General features: G+C 40.8%; 1 protein-coding gene across 11 annotated transcripts in view; it reads left to right on the top strand.

Annotated features, from left to right (window-relative positions):
* The window catches only part of TRMT9B (tRNA methyltransferase 9B (putative)), a 61,007-nt gene that overhangs the window by 20,344 nt on the left and 13,365 nt on the right, over positions 1–27,298 (top strand). For 9 of the 11 annotated variants that reach the window (XR_009216028.1, XM_058525114.1, XM_058525116.1 and 6 more), the window contains 2 exons: positions 15,132–15,331; positions 21,231–21,385. Coding sequence is in view for 10 of the 11 variants with exons in the window: in XM_058525114.1 (XP_058381097.1) it covers positions 21,232–21,385 (154 nt within the window). In the remaining variant the exon portion in view is untranslated. Of the gene's footprint in view, positions 1–15,131; positions 15,332–16,099; positions 16,203–21,211; positions 21,386–27,298 lie in introns of all 11 variants that reach the window. The other 2 variants (XM_058525119.1, XM_058525120.1) reach the window with 2 other exon arrangements.

Below are 27,298 nucleotides of genomic sequence, written 5' to 3'. Positions count from 1 at the left end.
TAACATGCCCTAATGTACAAGAAAAATACGGAGAAACCCTCACTGACAAAAATTATTAAACATGAAAATGGAAAAATCAGAAAATGGATATTGCTAAGAATTTCATACAGAGTTTTACATAGTTCAGCTACTTATTTTCCCCCTGGATATATTTGCATGTGGTTTTAACTTTTATATATTATAAGCATATTTTCATGACCAAAATTATTTTGTTTTGTGTTTTATGTTTAAGTTAAATATTTCCTATTCATTTATCCAACAAAGATGATCAGGCACCTGCTGTGTGCCAAGCTGTGTTCAAAGTACTGGGTGTATACATCAGTGAACCAAAAACACCTGATTTCATGGTATTAACAAGCTGGTTGGGGGAAGACAGGCAATAAATAACTATAGCAAGATGTTGACATTGTGGGGGAAGAGGGAGAATCCCCCTCTGCCCCTTCCCTTAAGGTTCTTATGGCTGGCCAAATAATTAACAAGACAGGTTAGCAGGAGAAAATAATACCAAGTTTCATAACATGCATACATGGGAGAAAGCAGGGACACTGTTTCTCAACACAATAGCAGAAATTCTCGTCTTAAATACCATGTTCAGCCAATGACAAAGGAGGATGTTGGGGGTGGGAGGAGTCAGTTACAGGAGATTACCACTAAAGCACAGTAAACAAGAGTAAGGTTATTATGCAGATTTAAGGTCTCACCTTCCACATTGATAAGTTTCTAGAAATGAGGTCATCCCCCCTCTTCCCAATACAGAGAGGGAGATAACCTTTACAAATGGAGATTTCCCTTATAAATGTAAATGTTTGTCTGGCAACTCCTCGCAGGGCCATCCAGAGAATGTGGCCAGAGACAGAACCTCCGATAAGATGGGCTTGTTGGTGCCTTTTCTATTGTAACGTCTATTTTACATTATATTACAGCCATCAGGTAGACGATCTGTTCCAGGAAGGAATTACTATGTCAAATTCTTTAGGCAGTTAGTGGGGGAGGTCAAATGTCCATCAGAGAAAACAATCAAGGTAAAGAGATATATTTCAGGGTGGCCAAATCTTGATCTCCCACAACATGAAATTCTTTCTTGTTTTTATTTTTTGCACAGTAGTGCAAAAATACAGTAGTATTAGCATCTGGTCAGGAACACGGAAATCACGCTAGTTATGTTCACAGGGAGAATTTAATATAAAGAGTTGCTTAAACAGATATTAGAGGGCTGAAAATGCAAAGAGGGGTCAAATGACGCAGGACAGCAAGGCAACTGCAGGAAGCAGCTGCCACCTGTGCTGGGGGAACAAAGAGAAGAGGACTTAACAGAACCTAGAAGCTGGGAGGAGGGTCCTGGAGCTGGGACCCAGATTTTGGGAACTGGGGGCCCCATGGAGTTAGAAACAAGACCTCTGAGAAGGGGGCTGTGGCCAGCTAGCACTGATACCTCGAGAGCTCAGACAAGGGACCCTGAGGAGCTGGGACACAGATCTCTTGGCAGGGGGGCTGCTTGGCTGGTGTGGCTATCTCGTAGGAGTGTGCAAAGGTCTGGTTCTGGGAGAGTGGAAAAAACCTGGGAGCTAACCGACTGCTACTGGAAGCAAACGCTGCTGCCGGGTGAAGGGCTGTTGCCAGGTAACTCGGTCAGTAACAGGAAGCAACCAGAAAGGGGCTGGTCCCTTCTCCCTCCTCTGGCCTTCCAGGCTCCCTTTGGTGTGCTCTGTTTGCAGAGCCACTCGGCGAAGAAGTGTTGTTTGTAGAGCCACCGCCCCCACAACACAAAGCAGTGTGGAGAAGAGTGTGGAGGGACCATAACTTAACAACAGGCACAGTCCCAAAGATGTCAGCTGGCAGTTACTCTTGTTCTGAAACCACTGGCTAGAATACCCAAGCAGGACTTGCAGAAGAAGTGGCTGAAATCTGTTTTGTTTTTTTTTTAAATTGCATTAAAATATATATATAACATAAAATTTACAATTTTAACCATTTTTAAGTGTGCAATTCAGTGGCATTAAGTACGTTCACATTGCTGTCCAACCAATCTCCAGAATTATTGTGATCTTCCCAAGCTGAAACTTCGTACCCATTCAACAATAACTCCCCATTCCCTCCACCTCCAGCCCCTGGCAACCACCATTCTACTCTCTCTCTCTATGAATTTGACAACTCTAGGAACCTCATAGAAGTGGATCATACAATATTTGTCCTTTTGTGTCTGGCTTATTTCACTCAGCATATTGTCTTCAAGGTTTATCCATGTTGTAGCATGTGTCAGAATTTCCTCCCTTTTTAAGGCTGAATAATATGAAACTTGGTTCTGTGACCCATAGCCCAACACCCATGTTGAAGGACTTGGACACCAGGGAAGTGATGTATTTAGATTTTGGATGTCCCCTTTCCCTGCCAACACACACATGGCATCTTGGGAGAAGAGAAGGAGCTGTTTCTCCCATCCTTGAGTCAAGTGGCTTCAAGGGGACCACATAGAAAGCTTGATCTGGGCCACCTGCAGTTTAGAAGGCACAGTGGTCTGGGGCCAAGCATATGCCTGAGAAATCTAAAGGCTTGTAGAAGCAACCTATGGCAGCAGAGTAGGAGATATTGTTTGGGAAGTGGCACTTTCACCAAGGGCTGATCAAAGGTGAGTGTTTTCCTTGGACCAGATGTGGACCACACAAGATACATGGCGTTGGCCTAGATGCTGCATACGATCTCATCTGGAGGAGTGAAGACATGGTGGGTGAAAAATGCTGGAGGCCTAGAGCAGGGTGACCAGCTGCTGAGAGAACTGTCATAAGAAGTGAGCAGGACAGCGGACCACCCATGTCAGGAAACTACAGGTGAGAGATATGCAGCAATGAGGGTCTACACGAAACCAATAAATGCATTCCATGGGGCCATAAAAACACTCCATAAATAAAGAAACAGCCTTCAGTTCCCACCACGCTGAGATCACTGGCATCAGCTCCCACCAGTACGAGTCAAAAAGGACTTTTCTAGATCCCTGACGTCTCCTCGCCAGCCGCCATTCCAGCCAGAGCTGGAATAAGGGAGGGAGCTCCAAGAGAAGAAACCACCATGCTCCACCTGTCCCACCTTGGGCTTCCCCATGGCCGCAGGCCCAAGCTAGAGATGAGAAGTTTCTAATTGGAATGAAATTTGCAGCTGGATTTTGTGCCAGACAGGGAATATTAGTTTCAGAAGTAAGAGTGTCTGTGAATAAAGTGATTTGGAGAACATTTTAGTATCAGAAAGTTACTGAAAAATCTGTGGCCCTGCCCAAGTTTGATTTAAGGGCAGTGGAAGAATGACTGCCACGGAATAGGTTTCCAGAGACGTAAAGTCACCTACAAATCCAGCTTGTTTGACACAGCAGTTTTGCAAGTAAAGATTTCAAGTGGTGACAAAGGCTTCGGGGCAAAACAAAGCAGAGTGTTGAAATCTGCAGTGCTGCCCGCTCTGCAAAGTAATGATTTGGGGTTGGTGGAAGTTGAAACCATGGACGCCACTGCATTATTAGTAAAACAAAAGCATTTTACGTCTTTCTTGCATAAGAGAGGATGTGAACCAGAACAACAGTCATAAAGCCTTTTTTGTTTGTTTTGAAAGTAGCTCTGTGACTGCTCTGTGACTACTCTTTGCTGAGTACAGCATTGTGGTCCTGGGGCCGACAGGTGTTGATGATCAGCAGTACAGAGGAAAGTTGTGGAATCAGGAAAGTCAACAAGTAGAGACAGCACTTTTGTAGAACTTTACCATAAGAGGAAGCAGGGACATTAGGGCTTAAACTGGATGGTGATTTGTGATCGTGCTGGGGAGAGTTTTCTTTTTTTAAAGTTAAGAGATATTGAAGCACATTTTTATACTAATGGGAAAGATCCATTTGTGAGGGGAAACTTGATGATTGAGAAGAGAGGGGGTAGAGTTGCAGGAGGGAAGCTGTTGAGCTGTGAAAAGAGCAGAGGATTCAGCGTAGAGGTGGTGAGTTTGCTTTATAGAGGAGTACGGACAGTTCATCTCTTGTCCCTCTTCCAGGAGGAAGGAGTATATGGCAACAAATGCAAATAGGCTAGTAGATTTACTGGTATGAGCCCGTGGGAATCAGAATATTCCACTTCCCTGAACAATACACTTGCTAGACATATCAAATATCTTGTTGAAAGTATGTAGACCCCAGGATAAAATGTAGAACTTATTTGGGACTATATCAAACTTAAGAACTTCTGTGCATCAAAGGACACAATCAACAGAGGGAAAAGGCAACCTACGGAATGGAAGAAAATATTTGCAAATGACACATCTGATAAGAAGTTAATATCTAGAATATAAAAAGAACTCCTACAACTCAAGAAAAAAAAATAATTACCTGATTTTAAAAATGGGCAAAGAGCTTGAATAGACATTTCTCCAAAGATGATATAAAAATGGCCAACAAGCATATGTAAAGATGCTCAACATCACTAGTCATTAGAGAAACGCAAATCAAAACCACAATGAGATACCACCTCATACCCATTTGGATGGATGCTACCAAAAAATAATCCCAGAAAAATAACATGTTGGGGAGGATGTGGAAAAATTGGAAGACTCGTATACTGTTGGTGGGAATGTAAAATGGTGCAGCCTCTGTGGAAAACAGTATGGAAGTTCCTCAATAACTTAAAAATAGAACTACCATGGGGCCGGCCCGGTGGCCCAGGCGGTTGAGTGTGCACGGTCCGCGGCCCGGGGTTCGCCAGTTCAGATCCTGGGCACGCACTGACGCACCGCTTGTCAGGCCATGATGTGGCGGCGTCCCATATAAGGTGGAGGAAGATGGGCATGGATGTTAGCCCAGGGCCAGTCTTCCTCAGCAAAAAAAAAGAGGAGGATTGGCAGATGTTAGCACAGGGCTGATCTCGTCACAAAAAAATAAAAATAAAACTACCATATGATCCAGCAATCCCACTTCTGGGTATATATCCAAAAGAATGGAAAGCAAGATCTCGAAGAGAAATTTGCACACCCATGTGCATACCAGCATTATTCACAATAGCCAAAAGGTGGAAGCAACCCAAATGTCCATCGATAGATGAATGGATAAATGTTGTGGTATATACATACAATGAAATATTATTCAGCCTTAAAAAAGAAGGAAATCCTATCACATGCTACAACATGGACGAACCTTGAGGACATAATGCTAAGTGAAATAAGCCAGTCAACAAGACAAATATTGTATGATTTCACTTATATGAGGTATCTAAAGTAGTCAAACTCTTAGAAAGAATGGTGGTTGCCAGGGACCAGGGGGAGGAGGAAATGAGTAGTTAGTGTTTACTGGGCATATGCAATTTCAGTTTTGCAAGATGTAAAAGTTCTGGAGATCTGCTGCACAACAATGTGAATATACTTAACGCTACTGAACTGTATACTTAAAAATGGTCAAGATGGTAAATTTTATGTTATATGTTTTTTTACCACAACTAAAAATTTAAAAAAGTTTTTTAAATTTTATTTATTTTTTCCCCCAAAGCCCCAGTAGATAGTTGTATGTCATAGTTGCACAGCCTTCTAGTTGCTGTATGTGGGACGTGGCCTCAGCATGGCCGGAGAAGCGATGCATTGGTGCGCGCCCGGAATCCGAACCCGGGCCGCCAGCAGCGGAGCGCGCGCACTTAACCGCTAAGCCACGGGGCCGGCCCTAAAAAAGTTTTTTAAATTTATTACATCATTTGCCTCTTTCTTCTAAAAGTCATGAACTGAAAAGAAAAAAAAAAAGCTTTCTAACTGATGCTTCATTTATTCACTTGATAATTATCTACCACCACCATATTTGCCAGATACAGTGAGAGGCATTATGGATAAAGAGATGAGTCAGGTGTGGTCATTATTCATAAAGAGCTGAAAGTCAAGTTGGGGGAAATAAACAAGCATAAAGAAATAAATACAATAATGTATTTTCAGTTCTGTGTGATCCATGATTTCTGATTGTAAGCAACAGAAACTGACTCTGGTGATCTGTAGGCTGACTAGGAATTTATTGAAAGGATATGGAAAGCATAGAAAGCCAGAGAACCAAATCTGGAATATAAGTGTGCCCCATGTCAGCTCCAAAATGCCAAGACCTTGAGGTACAACAGTCAGTCTAGCCAGGACCCACTGCCACCAATGAAGAGTCCTGCTGCCCCACTAGGCATCACTGCCATAGTTCTCCCCTGGGTGTGAAATCCAGTAGTCACTACATGGCATGAAGCATGCCATCTTGCCATACCTTAGCTGATCTTTGACCCAGCAATGTATGGCATCTCGATTCTGGTTAGGCCACCACTGAGTCCAGAATTTGATGTGCCACTTGAGCAAGCTCCTAGAACCCCCTGCATTTGCTCAGGTTGACACAGTGAATCCAGAACCTCTGGTAAGTGCACCCATATTGCTAAACTCCACACAGTCTAAAATTATATTTCTCTCTCTTTGGCAAGCTCTCTCAGAATCCATACATGTGGACATTTACCCCAGATCTTTGCCTTCTGAATTCAACTGTCTATAATTCTTCTGGTGTGTAAGCCTTCTGGTTTGACTTTGTAATTGTCTCCCTGGGCCATGCAGGAAAGTGACTAGGTACAGATCTGGGGACAGTGAGAGGTGGAGGGAAAGTGGTGGTGTGGAGTGGGCTGAATTGTGTCCCTCTTACAATGAACCCCCTCTGGTGGGGGAATCATAGGGCCTAAAAGAAAGTAATGATTGTCCCTTATAAGGCAAGGGAGGAGGCGCTACATCCATCAATTCTCAGTTCTATTCTCAAGGCCTCCTTTTAGCAGGAATCACCCAGCCAGGACACGGCTGCCCTTGCCAGGGGCGGCTGCCACTGCTGGACACCCTCACAGTTCCTTTGCTTTTAAATGACTTGCTTTGGATTCAGAGTCCAGGATGAGAGTTCCTAATTGACTGAATTTTGGTCATATGACCAGGCTGTCTCTACTAGTTTCCTAGGGCTGCTTTAACAAATTACCATAAACGTGGTGGCTTAAAACAACAGATACTTATTTTCTCACAGTTCTGGAGGCCAGATGTCCTAAATCAAGTAGTCAGTAGGGCCATGCTCCCATTGGAGGCTTTAGGGGAGGATCCTTCCTTGCCTTTCCTGGCTTCGGGTGCCTCCAGGCATTCTTTGGCTTGTGGCAGGCTAACTCCAATCTCTGCCTCTGTCTTCAGAGGCCTTCTCTTTGTCTGTGCCTCTTCTGTCTCTTATAAGAACACTCGTCATTGGATTTAGGGCCCACCTGGGTAATCCAGGATGATCTCATCGTGAGATCTTTAACTGCAAAAGGCTTTTTCCAAATAAGGTCACATTCCTAGGTTCCAGAGGTTAGGATCCAGATATATCTTCTGGGGAGCCACCATTCAACCCACTATACCATCTGTTATATACTGGATTGTGTTCCCTCCAAAATTCATATGTTGAAGTCTTAACCTTCAGTACTTCAGACTGTGACTGTATTTGGAGGTAAAATCTTCAAAGAGATAGTAAAGTTAAAATGAGGTCATTAGGGTGGGCCCTAATCCAATATGACAGGTGCCCTTATTAGAGGAGGAAATTTGGACACAGACACTTAGAAGGAAGACAATGTGAAGAGGGAGGGAGAAGACGGCCATCTAAAAGTGAAAGAAAAAGAGACCTGGAACAGACGCTTCCTCACAGCCCTCAGAGGGAACCAACCCTGCTGACCCTTTGATCCAGACTTCTAGCCTCCATAACTGTGAGAAAATAGATTTCTGCTGTATTAGCCACCCAGCGTGTGGGACCTTGTTACGGCAGCCCTAGGAAACTAATGTACCATCCCACCAGGAGACAGGGGACAAGAAAATTCCCCTGCTCCAGTGTCTATGATGAGAGGCAAGACCTTGCATCTCACTCCTACTCCACTCTATGGGGTCTTCCCTAATAAACAGTACAGCTGGATGTAGGCAGCCCAAATAAACCAGACAATGGCCACCACTGTGCTAGTGCTGAAGAGTATCTATGTCATACAGGGGAGGCACCAGGGTGAATCCTACCTGGGGGACAGGAAAGGCTTCACAGAGAATATGGCCCAAGCTGAACCTGCAAAGATATGTTCTAGTGTCTGTCAGGTAGTCTAGAGGAGACCCAGGCAGAGGGAACAGGGGAGCAAAAAGGATGAAGACATCAAATGTCTAATGAATTCAGAGAATCTCAAGTCATGGCTCTAGATAAGGAGCTTCTGCCTGATGTACATCAGCTAAGTCACAAAGCTGACTCCTTTCTCCTTTATCACAGTAAGAGTTTCTCAAAGAAAGAAGCAATGATTGATTTACGTTCTGGTGCAAAGCCCTTATCCCATTGTAACAAGGGGTTTGTTGCCTGGCTGCTTTGAGTTGCACTGGTAGGGCGTAGGGCGTGGAGGGGGGGTGGGACATCATAGGGGAAAATGCTGGAGGGTGGGCTGGGGTCAGATCATGGAGGGCTTTATGTGACATGCTCAGGTATTTGGACTTTCTCTTTAAGTCTGAAGAGGGGGAGTGACATCACCATCATGATGCTGTAGAGGGCGAATTTCAGGGCACAGGGCTGTGGAAGCAGGGAGACTGGTGGGTTTGGAAACCATTAGGTTAATCTGGTTCCTAAAACTCACTTCTTTATTCCAGTGTTGGTTTGTGATGATATTTTCATCCATCTGTAGTGGAATGAGAAAATTAAATAAAGTTTAGCCACTTTTTTTCATAAAGCTAAATTTTATTCAATTTTAAAGGACTTATTTAGTTGGAAATTATGGCCTCCCAACTTTTGTGGGGGTAAAGTGTCTATTCATCCATGCAATTAGGGTGACAGTAAATAATAGGCTTTAAAAATATATGTATCTCCTAGCCTTCAAGTAAAGAATCAGCTGGTCCCTCTGGTTCTCCCAATGTCCCTCTGAGATTTTTTAGGTCTGTGAAATCCACAAGAGTGGGAACTCCTGGACAACTAGGTGAGGGCCTTACTCAGGCTGGGGCAATGGGGAAGGAGATGGGGAGACACATAAGAGGAATGAGACAGAGGTGGAATTAGATACTTGACAGTCCAGATGTTACTATACTTCATATGCCCATGGACTCTCTTCCTGAACCTCAAATATACAATCAGATTTTTTTTTTTCAGTAATAACTCCATGAATGCCTTTTTTGGGTCAATTGTATTATAAACATATTTTATGAAACACACTAATACATAATTCGTCCTCACATTTCTCCCCTTAATTCCATTCTTAGAAAGTCATCACATGATTTATAGTTGTATAGTTGAGTACAGTGGTCCTTGTGTACAAGCTCCTTGTTCTTTTGGGGGGGAGGAAGATCAGCCCTGAGCTAACCTCCATGCTAATCCTCCTCTTTTTGCTGAGGAAGACCGGCTTTGAGCTAACATCTATTGCCGATCCTCCTCCTTTTTTTTTGCCCCAAAACCCCAGTATATAGTTGTGTGTCATAGTTGCACATCCTTCTGTTTGCTGTATGTGGGACGTGGCCTCAGCGTGGCCGGAGAAGCGGTGGCTCGGTGCGCGCCTGGGATCCGAACCCGGGCCAGCAGTAGCGGAGTGTGCGTACTTAACCGCTAAGCCACGGGGCCAGCCCTCTACAAGCTCCTTCTTGAACAACTATTTGACAGCAAAACGACTATGGGATTCCTCGTCACCCGACCTGCCGAAACCTTCTTTCCTAAGAGAAAAGAGGATGGGTAATGTTCTGCTTCTCCTCTGGTGTTGTCTTTTGTTGTATTAGAACAATCTTTTTCCAAGCTGCCATGCTAGGGATCCTATTACCTTTATCTTAACACAGACTGAAAGCTGGTTTTGTTAAACTGACACCAGCAGCCAATGCCTGGGGTGTTATATTTTCATTTTTCTTAAATCTCATCTTTGATTTTCTTGTTCTTTTCTGGCATTCTCTAATCTACAAAATCAAAGCAAATCGCAATAGAGTTACAATGAATATGGCCTAGTCATTGCCTGTGGAGGAGAAACATTTGATAACAGATCTCATCATCAATATTGTGCTGCGAGTTCTTGTTTCCTGCTTTTTATTTCTCCTCCTATAACCACCCTGCCCCTCACATGCACGCGTGCTCACACATTCTCCACTCAGATGTTATCACCTTCATTTCCTTTATTTAGATTTTGGAGATAATATCTACTCCTAAATGAAATTTTCAAGAAAAACACAGTGTTCTTTGGGAATGATTAACTCTGCTCATTTTGTCCACTTTCTTTTAACATCTACTTACTCCGGGGTAACCTGTTGGTCCTTCTTGGGATTACAGAGAGGGTCATCTCCCAGCACTACATATTTTGTTGTTTTGAAGCCCTGAGTTTGTTCTCTTCATAGGATTTCAATCAGAAATGCCAGTTGTTCTTTTCCTACCGTTTCTACTATAATCTCTCTGGTGTATGATTAAGGAGTTCTGTGTGGAGTGGGGAATATTAATGAGAACAGCACACTGCTTCACTTGCCTCTTTAGAGGGAGTAATAAAGTGTCACTCCAAATTATAAAAGCTAATATTGCTTGCTATCTATGCTTTTTTATTGTCAAAGGTTCAGATATAGCCAGTGTAAAACCAATGAATCACTGAAGCAGTAATTAGTAAAAAATTATTGTGCACACACCAAAAAAAAACAGCTTGCAAACCAGGGGCACTCAAACCAAAAGATGGGATGAGGCTCAGGGCTATATTATTATAAAGCAGCTTATATAGTGAGAAGGCATTGACTCTATTCTCCACAGTGATTCATTATAATATTAGAATCTTCAGTGGTTACCTCATATAAACCCCAGGAAACAGCTGAAGTTTTGCTTATGATTTCTAGAGGCACAAACAAGAAATGACGCAGGTCGTTATTCTTGCAAAATAAGCTAAATTAAACTTTGTTTATATGACTAAACTAGTTCTGTCTTCTCAGAGAACTTTCAAGGCTGGTCTCCATTTGTTTTTGATTTTAACATTATCAAGAAATCATATGTTTACTACCTACTGTTGTCATTCGGCTATTATTCTGTGTTACTCTTGTATTAGCCTATAGCTTCTTGAGAGTGGGGACTGCCCATCTTTTGCTCTTCTCGTAGCTGCCAAAGCAACTGTTGCCTGGTAGATGCTCAGTCAGTATTTCCTGAATTAGACTTAATTATGGTAGAGCTCTATTGGCAGCACATGGCTAACCTCTCCTCTAGCACGAACATGTATGGGGGTTAAATATGGGTGATCCTCCACTCTCCAACCTCATTCTTTTCCTTACTCTGCACAATCGCTTTTGATTTTATCCATTCCCACGGTCCTAACTGCCAAGTCCTAAGACAATCATGATTTTTAACTCATCTCTAGTCCTGGGCTTCATATCCATCTTACTTTGTTGTCCTTCAGATACTGCAGAAACAATATATCCAAGCCCGAACCCTCCCTCTGATGGTGAGCCGTGGCACCATCTGAAGGGCCCTCTTTTTATTCTTCTGTTCCTTTCTTCACATATTTATACAGCAGGCATTTGGTGAGCACTGTGTCAACTACAATACCAAGCAAACACCCAGAGATCATAAGATACATTGTCTCTCTCTGGAAAATGCTGCAATCGATTACAGAAAGTAAGGAATATATACAAACAGCCCATGTCATTATAAAATATCACGTGTTACTGATCACTGAGGCATTTCAAAGTCAGTTACGCACATCTAGTCCTTCTTATATCCTATTTCCTGCAGATGCATAAATCTTAAGTAACTTGCTTTGATATAGTCACATGCATTCCACAAGGGTTTATCAGAGTTTCTATAGTCCAAAGTTTCCTTTTATTTGCCTTCCATTCTCTCTTCCACTGTATTTTAAGATGGCGGTGGTACATCTTACTATATCAGCCTTATTATTATCACTGCTTCCATCCTCTTAGTGTGTTCTTTGCCTTACCTCTTCATCAGTCATCAGGTCCTATTAGTTTGATCCTTCCTCCTTAATATCTCTTGTATTTGCCCTTACATCCTTAATCATGCTTTGTCTAAAGTATTTAACCAGGTTCTTTCTCTGTCTTCACTGTGAACCTGGCCAGGCAATACTAGTCTACACTATTGCCAGAGGCGATTTTTAAAACCTAGATCAAATTTTGTCATTTTTCCTGTTGAAATAATTCAGTGGTTCCCCATTACGTTCAGGATAAAATCCCAACTCCTTAGAATGCTAAAGTAGGCCCTGTGTGGTCTGACTCCTACCTTTTCTTCCAGGCTGTTACAGCACCCACCTGTCCTCCCTTGCTCCCTCCCTCTCCACCAACTGTGTAATTAAGAGTGTGAACTCTGGGATCTAACTTTCTGGGTTCAAATCCTGGCCCTGGCACTTACTAGCTATGTAACTTTGGAAAGTCACTTATGTTCTCTGAGCCTCAGTTTTATCTGTCAGAGTAAAATGGGGGACACAGTAGTTCTTTTTCATATAGTTATTGGGTAGATTCAATGAGTTAATATATGTTAAATGCTTATAACGGCCTGGACAAGAGTAAATAATTAATATATGTTTGTGTGTGTGTCTTGCTATTGTTGTTGTTATTAATTTACAGTCATGAGTCGCTTAACAACGGAGATATGTTCTGAGAAATGCATCGTTAGGAGATACCAGCGTTGTGAGAACATCATAGAGTGTACTCACACAAACCTACTACACACGTAGGCTATATGGTACTAATCTTATAGGACCACCCTTGTATATGTGGTCTGTTGTCAACCACAATGTCACTGCTTGGTGCATGACTACTTGAAGAGATTGTATCAAAGTCAAAAAGATTGTAGTCAGTCTTTTTTTTTTTCTTTTTAGCATTTGCTGTTTCCTATGCCTGGAATCACCCACTCCTCCTTTACCTGACTTACCCCTATTGTCTTCCGAGCTCCAGCTTGGATGTCAGCTTCTCAAGAGAGCCTTCACTGCCCCTCCCTACTCCAGGCTGGATGAGGTTACTCTCCTGTGTGCTCCCACAGCACCTGTGCACACCTGGATCATAATATTCATCACCCAGATGTGGGCCCTTGGCATTTGTGGTTTTGAATACCTGTGAATGACCTAAAGGTCCAAGACGTTTAGTAATTTATAATAGGGTTAATATATACCACACACACACACACACACACATGATTAATATTAGGATTAAATAAGGCACAGCATAAGTTTGGAGATTCAGAAGCTCTCAGGATGTATCCATCCCAAAAGTGCAGCTTCCACCATATTTGAATTTTCTATTTCTTTCTACGTTTCCCTTATTAAATTCTGGGTTCCTGAATGTGGGGACTGTTTTATCTCTATCCCTAGTGCCTTACATGTACAAGAGGCTTAATTAATATTTGTTGAATGAATGAATGTGTATTTTTAATTTAATACAGAAATTATTTGTTCCCCAAGACTGACTTTGCCTCTGAGCCATAATTTGAAGTGCCGACCCCCTTCCCAGGAAAATACATACACATGGCTAACCTCAAAATTTCAGGTTTGAGTTACAAACCTTTGCCCTAGAAGATGGTTTCCCGTTCATTCCAGGAGAAAAGAAGAAATGCATGTTTTTTTAAAACTAAATACTCCAGAGCTATTTGGCCGATATAGTAAAAGGACTCATTTGAATTCAACTTTTTTATAGATAGATACTAGACGTATTTTGTCTTTGCCCAGCAACTTCTTGGAGAAGATAATATGATTCATACATTTTCGACAGAGGTAAATTTGGATCATAATTTAGAAAACTTAAGGAAAGCCAATTATATGAACCGGTGTTTAGGGGTATGATTTTGGCATATAGAAAAGCTTTCCCACTCTGCCCCCACTGAAGTAGCTCACATATGCCTTCTGCACTATCCAAAATTCTTTTCCTTAGCTCCTATTACTGACTAAGGCACTGAAGACTTGGTCTTCAGTAGCGTATCTAAGTGGGTTAATTCATTTAGGCACAAATGCCTGAAGGACAGGTGCACAGATGTTCAAGTTGGCTGGTGACAGTGCAGCGCCTAGGTCAGGGCAAGGAAGGGCAAGTCCAAGTGGAGAGCATTTAGTTTTGGGACTGGCACGGGGACTCAGTAAACAAACATCATCTCCTTTATGATTAAGGCAGGCTCTACAATTGCATGAGGAAAGATGAGATCCTTTGACTAAAGGCTCTTTCAGGACCCTTCTTAAATGTTCTTCCTAAAAAGTCAACTTTGTGGCTCTCAGTGGTGCAGATCCTATACCTGCCTATGATTGAGAGACTGGGGTTAAAATGTATATGCATATTCTGAAGACCAGAGAGAAGCTTTCCAAAGCACACCTAGATCAGTGATTCTTAAATAGGGACCAAGGTTGGGGTGGGGTGGGGAGCAGAGAGAAGTCGGGGGAAGCCACATGCATCCCACCCCACCATCCTGAGAACCACTGTGTGTAGTAAGAGGTACAGAGTGTGGCAGCGAGGTGTCCACACAAAGGATATGAAGACTAGGGAGACTGGTCGAGAACTGTGGTCTAGATTAAGGTCCCCTTGCCTCATTTACAGATAAGGAACCAAAGGCCCAAGATGTTACAGGACTGGCTTTTCCTACCACACCAGGCACCTCTCCAGACCTCATTTTATAACCCAAGACCTCCATGTTACAAAGTGCTTTTTGGCATACAAAGTCTGTTGGTTTTTTAGCAACTAAGAGTCTTTTGATGGGTTTAGACCCACACTATTATGAAAAAATAAAAATAAATAAATGTGAGCAATGAAGAATAACTAGGAACACTTGTCAAAGTGACGTGGAAGTAGCTGACAACATGAACAAACATTGAGCAGTTAAATTGTACTGCAATGATTTAATACAATTTAGTAATATTGTCTTAAATACTTAGTATACATTTAATTAAGCCATTGGATTCACAGTTGACTCTCAGTGCTTGTAATTCCTCCGGGAACAAGCCGAAATCATTCAATTTAATTAGGGGAGAAAGTACTGTATATTTTACAGAAAGCTTAAGAATTAATTCAGAAACTGCTCTTACAGTTCTGGCATACTCCACATATTACCAGTTCTTTCAAATCCCTTCTTCTCTGGGTAATTTATGCGTAGGTCAAGAGGTCAACCTAGCTGGTTCAATATCTTTATTGTGCAAAATGACACTTACTATTCGTTTTTTTCCTAGTAAGGCCTGTATTCCCTTCACCAACTCACACAAAGTGGTTCAGCATGTGAAAGACCTCGCTGTTTGATCTCAGTCCTGCGTCTTTGCACTTACATTACACATTGAGAGTCGTGAGAAGAAGCTGTCACTCTCGGGGGGTGAAAACAGCCGTGATTCACAAAGACAAGAAGTAATTTTCCTGTGCTCACAAGATGACTCAGGTTAGTACCTTTCAGCTATTAGTGCAAATTGAAATAATTTGAGGTTTGGGGGCACTGTGCATATTCAGTAAACCTAATTAGCCCCAATTCCTATAATTTTAAATTTATGACAATGCAATATAAAGTAAGTTGGAGTTTATTTTTGCACCAGGTGGAAAAAAGAGTTTGAAAATAGTTGTGCAGGGTAAGTTAAAATTACAAGACTATATTTAGTACATTTTAGAGAGCAAAATGCTTCTCTAGGACTTAAAGAGCAATTGTTAAATGACAGTTTTTATCATATAAGTTTGCAGTATAATTTGTACTTGAAAATAGTACGTAGATGTTAAGTTTGAAGTATCACGTATTAAAAGGTAAAAAAAAATCTATGTATTTTATAAGTAAGTATAATAAAGTCTTTGAACTGTCCTGAGCAACTTGTATTCTCACTCTAGAATTACAGTTTGAGTATGTATTAGATATTTAAAGCAGAGTTTCATGCTTTCCTTTTTAATACTCTGTCTTCTGAAGTATTTATAATAGGAGAATAATTTACAATATTTATATCTGATTTTAGTTATAAAAATGTGACTATTGCATGCTTCAGGTATATCCCTAAAACAGGCCTCCGCTAGGGCAGGAAATTGTGAAATACAAAACACAACTGGAAAAGCTTGGTCTCAGCCCTGCTTTCCTCTGAGAGCCTAATGGCCCCAACAGGGTATTTACAATTTATGACCCAAGACTCGAGGACCAGTTTGTCTGGAGTAAAGTATTGTTGTCTTGCAGAGAGAGCTGAGGAAACAGCTCATTGATTCATTGGTTCTACAGTTAATTATGGAGTGACTGCTCTGTGTTCAGTGCTATCCTAAGCACTATGATATATATAAAGGTAGGTCAAATTTCAGTTCCTGCCTTCCAGGAGCTTCTAATCTAGTTGGGAACTTATATAGAGTAGAGAGTTCAAGACGGTATCAGGAGAAATGCCCTAAGAGTGATAGAGATAATAAATACGCAGTATACAGTAATACTGGGAGAGATTATTCTTATCTAGAGCTGACCATGATGTCTTTGTGGAAGAGGAAGAAGCTAGACTTTGAGGGCCAGGGAAGATTTTGGAAGGGGAAGGTGATAGTAGATCATTTCAGATGAAAGCGAACAGGCTGCTGGCTTCAGCAAAGACCTGAATGAGGAGCCATATACAAGGCCCACTCGGGGAAGAGTGAGTAGAGTCCTTCGGGTGAAGCCAAGAATTCCAGTTACGGTAGTTACAGGATCTAAGACTGGAAAGGTAGACTGGGAGCAGGTCATGGAGGGGTTGATTGCCAGATTGAGGAGTGCAAGCTTTATCCTGTAGAGAGTAGAGGTCCCTTGAAGGGTTTTCAACAGGGAGGAGATATTATCAAATGGACATTATAGGAAAATTATCCAGCATTGGCATGAAGTAGAGATTCTTAACTGCTTTTCTTGGGTTCACGGAGAGAAAATTACAAGTTAAGCCATCGAGCCAGAAATGACACATACACTATAAGGTCTCCACAGTCGCCTTTTCCTATAGGAGTGTAGAGTGAATATTAATGGAGATGGAGTGTTGCAAACTCCCAGCATTATGGATATATTTGAGGTGGCAGATATGGGGAGTGGGAGCAAAGCCAAGGACACAGAGAGACCAGCTAGAAAGTTACAGTAACAGTTCAGATACTATGTTGTGGCAGTACAAAAAGAAAGATGGAGAGGTGACAAAGATGGCAGCACTATTACAACAACTCTGATCTTCTCTTAGGCTAGCATTGGTTCCAATATGACACTGCCATTCCAGTATGTTCTATCGCCAGAGGGCTCCTACAAGAGTCCTTATTTGAGAAGACTGAAGCCCACAGGCAAAAGTTGCTTCTTGGCTCGCAATATTAAATTAAGATTAAAATGTGGGATACAGAACTGTATTCAGTTTTCTCCCAGTTTTGTGATAATATATCTAGAGGAAAGAGAAAAATATTAATATTTATAAAGAAAAAAGGACAAACTCACATAGTAACAAGTCATCTTCTAATAGAATATGATTGATAGTTTTTACTTTTTCATTACCTAGATATTCAACATTTCTTATGATGAGCTGTTTCTTTTTCGGCTTAAAACACCCATGCTGTCTGTCCATCAAGAACAGTCACTCAGGGACTAGACTGATGCCTCCATGACTCCAGAGACACTTGGTGAGCCACACACTGGCTCGGAAAGCTTCTGCCCAGAATAATCCACATCTTTTCTGATCACATTTCATGGTCACATTGCTTTGCCTGAATCAAGTTGGGCAAAGAAGTGTCATCTTAATCACACACCCAGAATGGGAAAACCAAACATTCATGGCTTCTGAATGACAATTCTGTTTCTAGAAGCAGGAATTGCTGATGTGCTTCTGTTTGTTCCTCTCTACAGGGGAAACATACCACCCACTGACGTCCCCTGTTAGTTTCCTATCAATTTCTCTCCTCTCTTCCATTCTCCAAGGAATAAAGGTTGGATATAAAACAAAACAAAAAGCAAGACACTTAGTGTAAGAAGTACTGCTGAATTAGAAAGGACTATTATGGTGATAAGGTCAAAACCCAGCAAGCTTAAGTGAAAAGGGAAATTTATTGACTCTCTCAGTTGGGGAGGATAAGGAATGGCCCACAGAACTGCAAGAACCAGCCTCAGGAACTTGAACCAGGACTCTATCCTTTGGTTCTTTTTCCCTCTCCATTTGTCTCTCATCTCTGTTTGCTTTGCTTGACTTCGTTGTCTTCTACCTGAAAACAGTTCTTTTCCATGTGGTAGGAAAAATTGGCCACTGGCAGTCTGACCTTTACGTCTTTCTAACTCTGTGATGCCAGAGGCAAGGCTACCACTTCCTTAGCTCCACATTGAGGTATCTCAAGGAAGCGCTCTGACTGACTTACCTTAAATCTCCTGGCCACCACTGAACCAATGATTGTGTTCAGAGATATGGGATACCATGATCGGCCAGGCCTGCCTCCCATGCCCATCCAGGGAGGGCAAGACACAAATTATCAGAAGAAGGTGGATGGTGAACTCAGTTGGACAACTAAAAACAATAGCTATTCTAGTCTACTTAGATATTCCTAGAATGATCTTTTAAAATTCTAAATCCAATCATGTCCCCCCACCCACCCACCAACTTAAAACCACTTTCCATTGCACTTAAAATAAAATCCAAATTATTTCTTCTAATTTTTGGTGCATTACTTTACATGACTTCTCCTTTCTTTTCAAATTATTTTCCCTTCTCTCATGACTCACAACAGGGCATTAGTTCCAAGGGCCTAGAATTAGACAGCACACAGATTAGGAAGCCTGGCTAAACCAAACCCTACCTCCCTCACTTCACCTTGAACCCTGTGCTCTTATTTTAGTACTTATCTTACTAGCTTAATCACATTACTGAATTCACAAGGAATATGCTTACATATATAAAATTCATATGGAAAATACTGCAGGAAATTTAAATCCACAGAGTGTCAAAAATGTGGTATTGGATAGCCGTGACTCTACAGATCAATTTCACGGTCAGCTCTTTATACCACAGTATATAATCGTAACTGTAAAATACAATAAAAACAAAATGGATTTATATTGTTCACACACTTTAAAATAGCTCTTTGAAGTGACGTGTTTATGGTAGAGGCCAGGCAATCTGGGAGAGGACTTAGGGAAAGGTCTCCTAGGAGTGCTGTTCAGATTCTACAAATTCTGAGCTTGCAGAATTTGGAGCCAGATTGAAGGGAATCAAGTGTATGTTGATTGCCACTTAACATTTGCAAGGGCAATAAAGTAAAATTTATTTGCTCTAGGGTTCTTGAAATTGTATTGCCTGATTGAGTCCTTGAGGGGAAAAAATTTAAACAGACTTAAGTCTACTGAGATTTTGATTAAAAAGAAAAGCACGAAGTGTTTGGGTTTTTCTCATGTGTAGGCAGTTATAGCCAGCCATATGTTTACTTTGTAAATTCTAGTTGAGGGTGCAATGTAAGCTGTTTCAATTTGGGTGGAAGTTTGTCAGACCTCACAAATGAGCTTTGTACTCTGTGAAGAGTTTGCCAGATTCTTCTGGGGGGACTGTGGGCAGGTGCATAGTAATTAAGGATAACCTACTGCTAATTTAAATCCTGAAAAGCTCTTCCTGGCTTTGTATGGAATGATAGAATTAGAATATCATCGTTTGGTGATAATTATAGTAATAACTGTTTTGACCAAGAGTCATCAGTGGATTGGGTGCTAAAATTGGTGGGTGAGAGTATGAGAAACATGATATTTCCAAGGTCTCAAAGTATCTCTCATCAAGATAGTTCTTAAATACAAAGCGAGGGGAGGAGGCACTTTATGGTGGAGTAACTAACCAGACGCCATCTTACCCAGTGCTTCCTACTTCCCAGGGTGGGAGTAGCCAGGGAGAAGGAACACGGAGGCTGTCCAGGGACAGTACCTTCTCTCGCACGCTCCCACCGCAAGCTTGTGGGTATAGGATCCCCTCTCTTCCTACACTCCCCATGATTACTTTCTCTTCTACCAAAGCCAATGCCACCCTCTGTGCTCAGAGTTAGATTCCATTCTGGTTATGTTTGTTTGTTCATTTATTGAGGGTCTGCTGTGTGCTAACTACTGGGGATTCAGCATTAAATAAGACAAGCCCTTGTTCTCTAGAATCTTCCAGCCAGCACTAGAGAAAAATATCTAATACATGATTACAGCCCTTTGTGATCCGTAGAGGGATGCATGGGATGCAACAGGAATACATGAGGCAAGACTGAACTAGCTGATATGCACCAGTAGGGCCAAATGGGTTCTTAAATGATTGAAAATACTTTCATATTGATTGGTAAAAGGCCACAATTAGAGCCCCTGGCCACTTCCCTGGGATACTCCTCACTCACATGCCACGAGAGAATAATGAAAAGATTAAGCCTGAAGCAGCAGAGGCCTCTAAGACCTGCTCTTGTACTTTTCCCACTCCTTTTTGACTGTCCTTATCCTGCATGGAAAGTCAGAGAAGGCTTTCTGGAAGAAGTGATGTCTGTGCCAAGAATAGATAGAAGGTAGCCAGGTAAAGCAAGCATCTCTCCGTGCCCTTGGATGAGAGAGAATGTGTCATGTCTGAGAAACCACGGATCATTGAGTATTACAGGCTCAGCTGAAGCTGGGGAAAGATGCTGAGAAACGGCTTCAAGAGGTAAATTAAGGCCAGATCACAAAGAGCCTTGTATGCTCTCCTAAGACACCTGAACTTGATGGGACAAGCTATAAAATGCCTTTGAAGAAGACTAAGATAGGAATCAACGAAATGTGATTTATGTTTTAGAAAAATAGTTGTGGCATAAGTGAAGGAAAAGAGACTAAAGGGCCAAAAAAATCTGTTTACAGGCTGTTGAAGTAATTCAGGCAAGGAATGAGCACCTTTTCTAAAACAGAATCAGTAGGGATGTAGAGAAATGGTTGGAATCCAAAGACATTAGAAAGTTAGAATCAATAAGGGTTTGTGATTGGATTGGAGTGGTGAGCTATGTTATAAAATTTTAAAATCGATTTAGCATCAGAACGATTTTATCCAAAGTGAACCATTGGTAAGACTTTTGTATATGCTTCCAAAATTAAGAATTGATCTTGCACACAAACTTACAATGACTAGCTCATTCCCAAACTATTATTCTCTGAAGATTTGCAGGTAAAAACTATGCATTTGCTAGTCTTTTGACAACTACGGTGAGATTACAGTGCAGGTTTTGTTCTTTGCAGCTTATAAGAAAGTGTGAAAACAGCACAACTCCTGGCAGTTGTATTTCCCAATTTTAGGAAATCTGCCTCCTCCTTTCGCCGTCTCCAGTGCATACTCTGACCCGCATTTCTCAGGGTGGCCCTGTTTTCCCAGGATGGATCATGAAGCCGCCCGGCTGGAGAAGCAGCACGTGCACGATGTATATGAGAGCACCGCCCCTTACTTCAGTGACCTGCAGAGCAAAGCCTGGCCTCGAGTCCGCCAGTTCCTCCAGGAGCAGAAGCCAGGCAGCCTCATCGCTGACATAGGTAACCCAGGGTTGTGCCACATGGTCTGACGTATATTCCATAGGGCCTTTCTTTTTCTGATTCATTTTTCATTCCTGTTCTAACCAGAAGCCTGAAATTGTGTCCTTGGCATGCCAGTACCTAGACTATTCACTTTAGAGCAGAAATTCATACAATCAAGTCAGAAAGTAGAAGACTTCCTCAAGTCTACATGTAGACAGCGGTGATCTTTTCAGAGCCTTTGTGTACATCCTCCCACAAAATTGACCTGACATTGATTGAATAAATCAGGAGTGAAATGACTGCTTGTAAAATTGACCTTTTTAAATTTAGACACATTCACATTTGTAAATACAGTGTTTTGGTTGCTCTCATGCCTACCACAGAAGAGCCAGAATTGGGGATTACAGAAGAGGTCTTATAACCTCTTATTAATCTCATGGATCCTTTTCCTTAACTATTCTGTAGGTGTTTTATTATTAGAACATACATTTAATTAGATCATATCTTCATAATTACTGATTTGCCTGGAGGACTTTGGTCAGAATCTTTCTGAATCTAGAAGTGGTAAACCACAGCCCAGTAGATCTAAGACTAAGGTTTAAGACATAGCAGGATTCCCACTTGAGGCATGCCCACCTAAAACTGCTGTCTAGCAACTGCATGCAGACTGTGCCCCATAAGAGCCATAAGTCCGTAGCTACAAATTCCGTCTAATTTGACATGCACTCTAAACACTGGGAAGAGAAACAGACATGTGCCTAGGGCTTTTGGCTTGTTGGTGCAAGCCAACAAGATGGCTCGAGCAGTGTGGAATTTGGGGAAGGGGTGCAGTCATGTAGAAATGGAGAGTCTTTGAAAAATGTCTCTATCATGTCAATTTTTTAAAAATGTTTTCAGAAGATTCAGTGAATTTGGAACTCTTACTACCCATAATGTAAGCAAAGTACCAGGATCTTAAAATCAATTGGGAGGAAAAGGAACTATTCAATAAATGGCTTTGGGACAACAGTATATATATTTGCTACTTTCTTATACCTTACACCAAAAATTCCAAATGAAGCAGAGATTTAAGTATAAGAAAATGAAGTCATCAAAGGACTAGATGACAACTAGATTATTTTAAAAAAGATTCTCAGAGGCAAAAGACCTCCCTATGTATGACACCAAAAAAAGTCAGAAATCATAAAAGAAAATACAGTTGATTGTCATTATTCACAGCGCTTATGTTCTATAAAGTTGCCATGAACACTGAATTAGTGAATACTGAGTTATTGCCCCAGGGGAAAAAGAGGATTAGGTCCCTGTGAGCCTCTGGCCACAACATTTTTGTCAACTGATTAATACCTAACCTTGTTTCCTGTGTGTTTCTGTTTAAAGACACCTTATTTACTTTATATTGTTGATTCATTAACGTTGAACTCATGGGCACCACACTATAACTCATGCCTGAACAATGTTTATTCAACATATATTTTGACCACAAGGCCCATCACAACCTTCTTAATCTTAGGAACCCTAGACAGCACTTCAGCACTGTGCCTGGGGGCCATTTTAAACAGCGAAATCACCAACAAAAATGCAAAAATCATAGCATTAAATAGACCACATAAAGGACACTTGTTGACAGCATGAGAGCTGACTCAAGAAGGTGGGGAACAGGTGCCGTGGGCGACTCAGATTCTTCGCTGCTCTACGAGAGCGCATGTTGAGTGCGCACGTCAGTGAATGTCTATGCAAGTGCAGCAGTATTGACTCTGGGGTTACATATAGATTTTAGCAGCTAGGTGAACATGCGAATACGGAATCCATGAGTAATGAGGATCGACTGTATTGATATCTTTGACCACATAAAATTTAAAAAGTTTGACAAGGCAAAAATCTAGACAAATATATAAACGAAGTCAAAAAAACAAAAATTAAGTAAAAATATCGTAACATATCTGATAGAAAAATAGATAATTTTCTCAATCTACAGAGCCTTCTTCAAAGTCAGTATGAAAAAGACTAACAATCCAAAAGAAAAATAGTGAAATGATATGAACAAGTAGTTCAAAAAGGGAGGGGATACAAATTGCTTAAAAATTTTTTTGATAGTGGGGCCGGCCCCGTGGCTTAGTGCTTAAGTGCATGAGCTCCGCTACTGGCTGCCCGGGTTCAGATCCCGGGCCCGCACCGATGCACGGCTTCTCCGGCCATGCTGAGGCTGCGTCCCACATACAGCAACTAGGAGGATGTACAACTATGACATAGAACTATCTACTGTGGCTTTGCGGGGAAAAAAGGAGGAGGATTGGCAATAGATGTTAGCTCAGAGCCGGTCTTCCTCAGCAAAAAGAAGAGGATTAGCATGGATGTTAGCTCAGGACTGATCTTTCTCACAAAAAAAACCAAAAATTTTTTTTGATAATATACTTAAATAGTTCAGTAACAAAGTTATGAAAGGATGCACAGTGAAAAATATCATCCCATCCCAGTCCCCCAGGACCAACTAACCCACACCAGAGGCAACCAATGCTCTTAGCTGCTTGTATAATCTTCTTGAGATATTTCATGTTAATATAAGCATATTTGTGCTTATGGGTGTGAGTATGGGTGGATTTCCCTTTTTCGATTCCACAAATGATAGTATGTTATACAAACAATTATACACCTAGCTTTTGTTTCTTTTAATATATTGTGGAGATCATTCCATGTCTGTATTTACAGAGCTGCCTAGGATTAAAAGCTGCATAGCATTTGATGCTATTAGCACCATATTAAAAGATATATGTTTGTTATATTTTGCTCCTACAAATTATAATACCAATAATATTCTTTAAATACCTCTGTGTGAATCAATAATTATATCTGTAGTAAATATTTTTTTACCCACTTGTATCTTTTGAATTTTGTACTGTTTACTTTTTTTACTATTCAAAAAATGAATAGTAATATTTTGATTACACAATGAAAGATGTGTTTATGATATGTTAAAATAAAATTGAAATTAAAGAAGAAATAGATGAAAAAGAAAGAAAGAACCCCAAAGGGATTAGTAGAAGTAGAGAAGGTAGGATAATATGACTATCTCCAAAAGAAAAAATTTTTTCTAAGTTTTCCACTTAGCTAAAATTATCAACTGTTTATATTGGCAAATGACTGGTTATTAGATTAGCAATTTATAATTAATTAGTAATAAAACTTTTCATAGGTAATAAACATCCAGAGGTAATCAGGTTCCAGTTGCACATACAGGAATTCTCTAGGCTGGTTCGCTATTTTAGTGGTGCAACTTTTAGTTGACTAAAATTTGACTACACCTCACCCCATTTCCCAATCAAGCCAATTGGCTGAGGTGTGTTGATAATGGCTCCTGATGGAAACTAAGTCTTCAGGGCAGGTATCAGGAATTAAGTGAGCAGGAACCAGAGCCTAAATGAAAAGAACTCCAGTGATTCAAAGACAGCAGAAATGCAAAGTACTCTGAGGAAATACTGGACCTGTGCAATTATGGCAATACTATTACCTGAAATGGGCTAGTAACTTAAGGCCATTAGATGGTGGATGGATGGTATTTTGTGGTTTGAGATCTTCACTTAGATTAGTTTAGAAAGCAAGAGAAACACCAGAGCTAGAGTCTTTTTGAGCAAGGTCACCTTTTTACGTGACATCAGAGCCAACTGTCCTGATAGTGTTGAAATTTTTGTGTACATAATAAAAATTAACTTTTCAATAATTCAAATTCCCTTTGCCTCTTAATTCTCAGTGGATTTATTCCCAATCACTGTGGTCATATTTAATTTGCTAAGTCATTCTCCAATTACCATTCCTTCATTGAGTCAGTAAAAATTTAGAGCTCCTACTGTGTGGAAGGTACTATGCCTGCAGAATAAAACATATTCCCTCATCTCTGGCCTCCAGAAATGTACATCAAATAGGAAATAAATAGGCTATATTCTTCTTTTTCCCATAGGAAAAGAGAATTCTCTTTTAGATAAGGTTTTAGCAAAAAGCTCTTATTTTAAAAAATGTAGTTATTTCTGCAAACTTTAAAGGGAAGATTTAATTTAGTTACTTAGATTCATTTAGTTACTTCCAGCAAATACTTGCCCACTATGGGCCAAAACATTTTTTTTTAATTCAGGCAATTATCTGTTTTCTTCTTTAGTTATAATGTGGTGCAGAATACAAAACAGAGGGGAATGTAAGCATGCAGACGCTTCCTGTTATCTCTCTTCAGTACTAGGAAAGGTTCTCATTTAACGAGATTTTGTAAAGGAGCGTGATTGATGACTGTTGTGTTCTGGAGCTTGCCACAGTATCAGAAATGTTCTCATTTACTTCTTGCACATTTAAGATAATGGGTGATTAGGTTTGGCAATATTCTTGATTTTCTTATTAGGATAAAATCTTCCCCTCTCTAGCATCTCAGTGTATGCACTTAAAAAATGGATAATTCCATCATATTTGGGGGGTCCCCTTAAAAATGAATGCCATTAGGAAATATGGGCTAAATCAAGGGTGCCAGGGGCACTGGAAACATTTCAGGAGATGCTGACATTTGAAAAGATCTCAGTTTCCTCATTACCAGATGCTCTCTGAACACTTCCCTGTAGCTCTAATGGTCTATGAACCTGTTTTCATTAGTATCTTTGAAGTAATTTTCCCTTGCAATTCTCTAAATGTATCCCCTGAGCCAATAAAAGAAAAAGCAAACAAATTTTCAAGATTATTTTTCTTAAAATATGGCCATCATCTTTGAAATATTCATGATTTCAATTTTAAAATACTTTGTGAATTATATTTTCCCCATGATTGCCCTTAAATATTGGATACTTTTTCTCATAAGCATTCTTAGGAACAGTGGCTATGACATCTAAAATCTAAGACCCCAGACATTTACATTGGAATAATAACACTGGAAACCTTATTTTTTTATTGACATGCTCTCCACTGTCTCAGCTGGCATCAATGAACCTTAATTATGCTTTTAGTGTCTCATATAATTTTGAATAGCACCCATTAAGGAGGAATTATTAGAGAGTGTTGTTATGTGTTTCAGAGGCAGCAAACTACTCATCTTTGAATAGGGGTAGATATTTTTTGTGTGTGTGAGGAAGATCAGCCCTGAGCTAACATCCGCCAATCCTCCTCTTTTTGCTGAGGAAGACTGGCCCTGGGCTAACATCCATGCCCATCTTCCTCCACTTTATATAGGACGCCACCACAGCATGGCTTGCCAAGTGGTTCGTCGGTGCGCATCCGGGATCCGAACCGGCGAACCCCGGGCCGCCGCATCGGAGCGCGCGCACCCAACCGCTTGCGCCACCGGGCCGGCCCCAGGGTAGATATTTTTCCACGTAGAAAAATCCAGAGCTAATGCCATTAGGTATGAATATCAGCTCTAATGATATCTTTAAATATTTCTGGAAAAGGAATTAGATGGCATGTCTGTGCTAGAATATAATACTAGGTACTAGGTCATAGCAGGCTTTGTCTGAAGATGGTTATTCATTCACATTACCACCTTCTTCTTCGTAATATCAGTGAGATTTGATGGATCCATATCTTTAGGTTGTGTAAATCTTGAATTATTTGGGTCTCTGCCACCAGAAAGTAAGTCAAAAATGGTCTATTTAAGAAAAAAAATAGTTCTGTGTCAGAGTTGTATACTGAGTCAATAGAAACCATTTAAAACTAGCACTGACAATAGATTGGATAAAAAGATGTTGAAATCCTTTTTTCATTCAAATTCAAATTAGAACTTTTGGAAAAGCATGTTTTATTGTACAAATTATTTTATTTATATCCACTGAAAAGTTGTTGGCAGGAGTTTGTTTTACATAGCTAGCAAGTGGTAAGACTGTTTGGAGAGAGAACACAAGAATAAAAGCCCATAGCCTATAGACCTGTAGATGATGAAATATGTATGTGAAGGTCACTTTTGTAAGG

Source organism: Diceros bicornis, chromosome 29 (genome assembly GCF_020826845.1).
Source record: "Diceros bicornis minor isolate mBicDic1 chromosome 29, mDicBic1.mat.cur, whole genome shotgun sequence".
In the NCBI taxonomy this organism is placed as follows: domain Eukaryota; kingdom Metazoa; phylum Chordata; class Mammalia; order Perissodactyla; family Rhinocerotidae; genus Diceros; species Diceros bicornis.
This window is presented reverse-complemented; position numbering and strand designations above follow the sequence as displayed.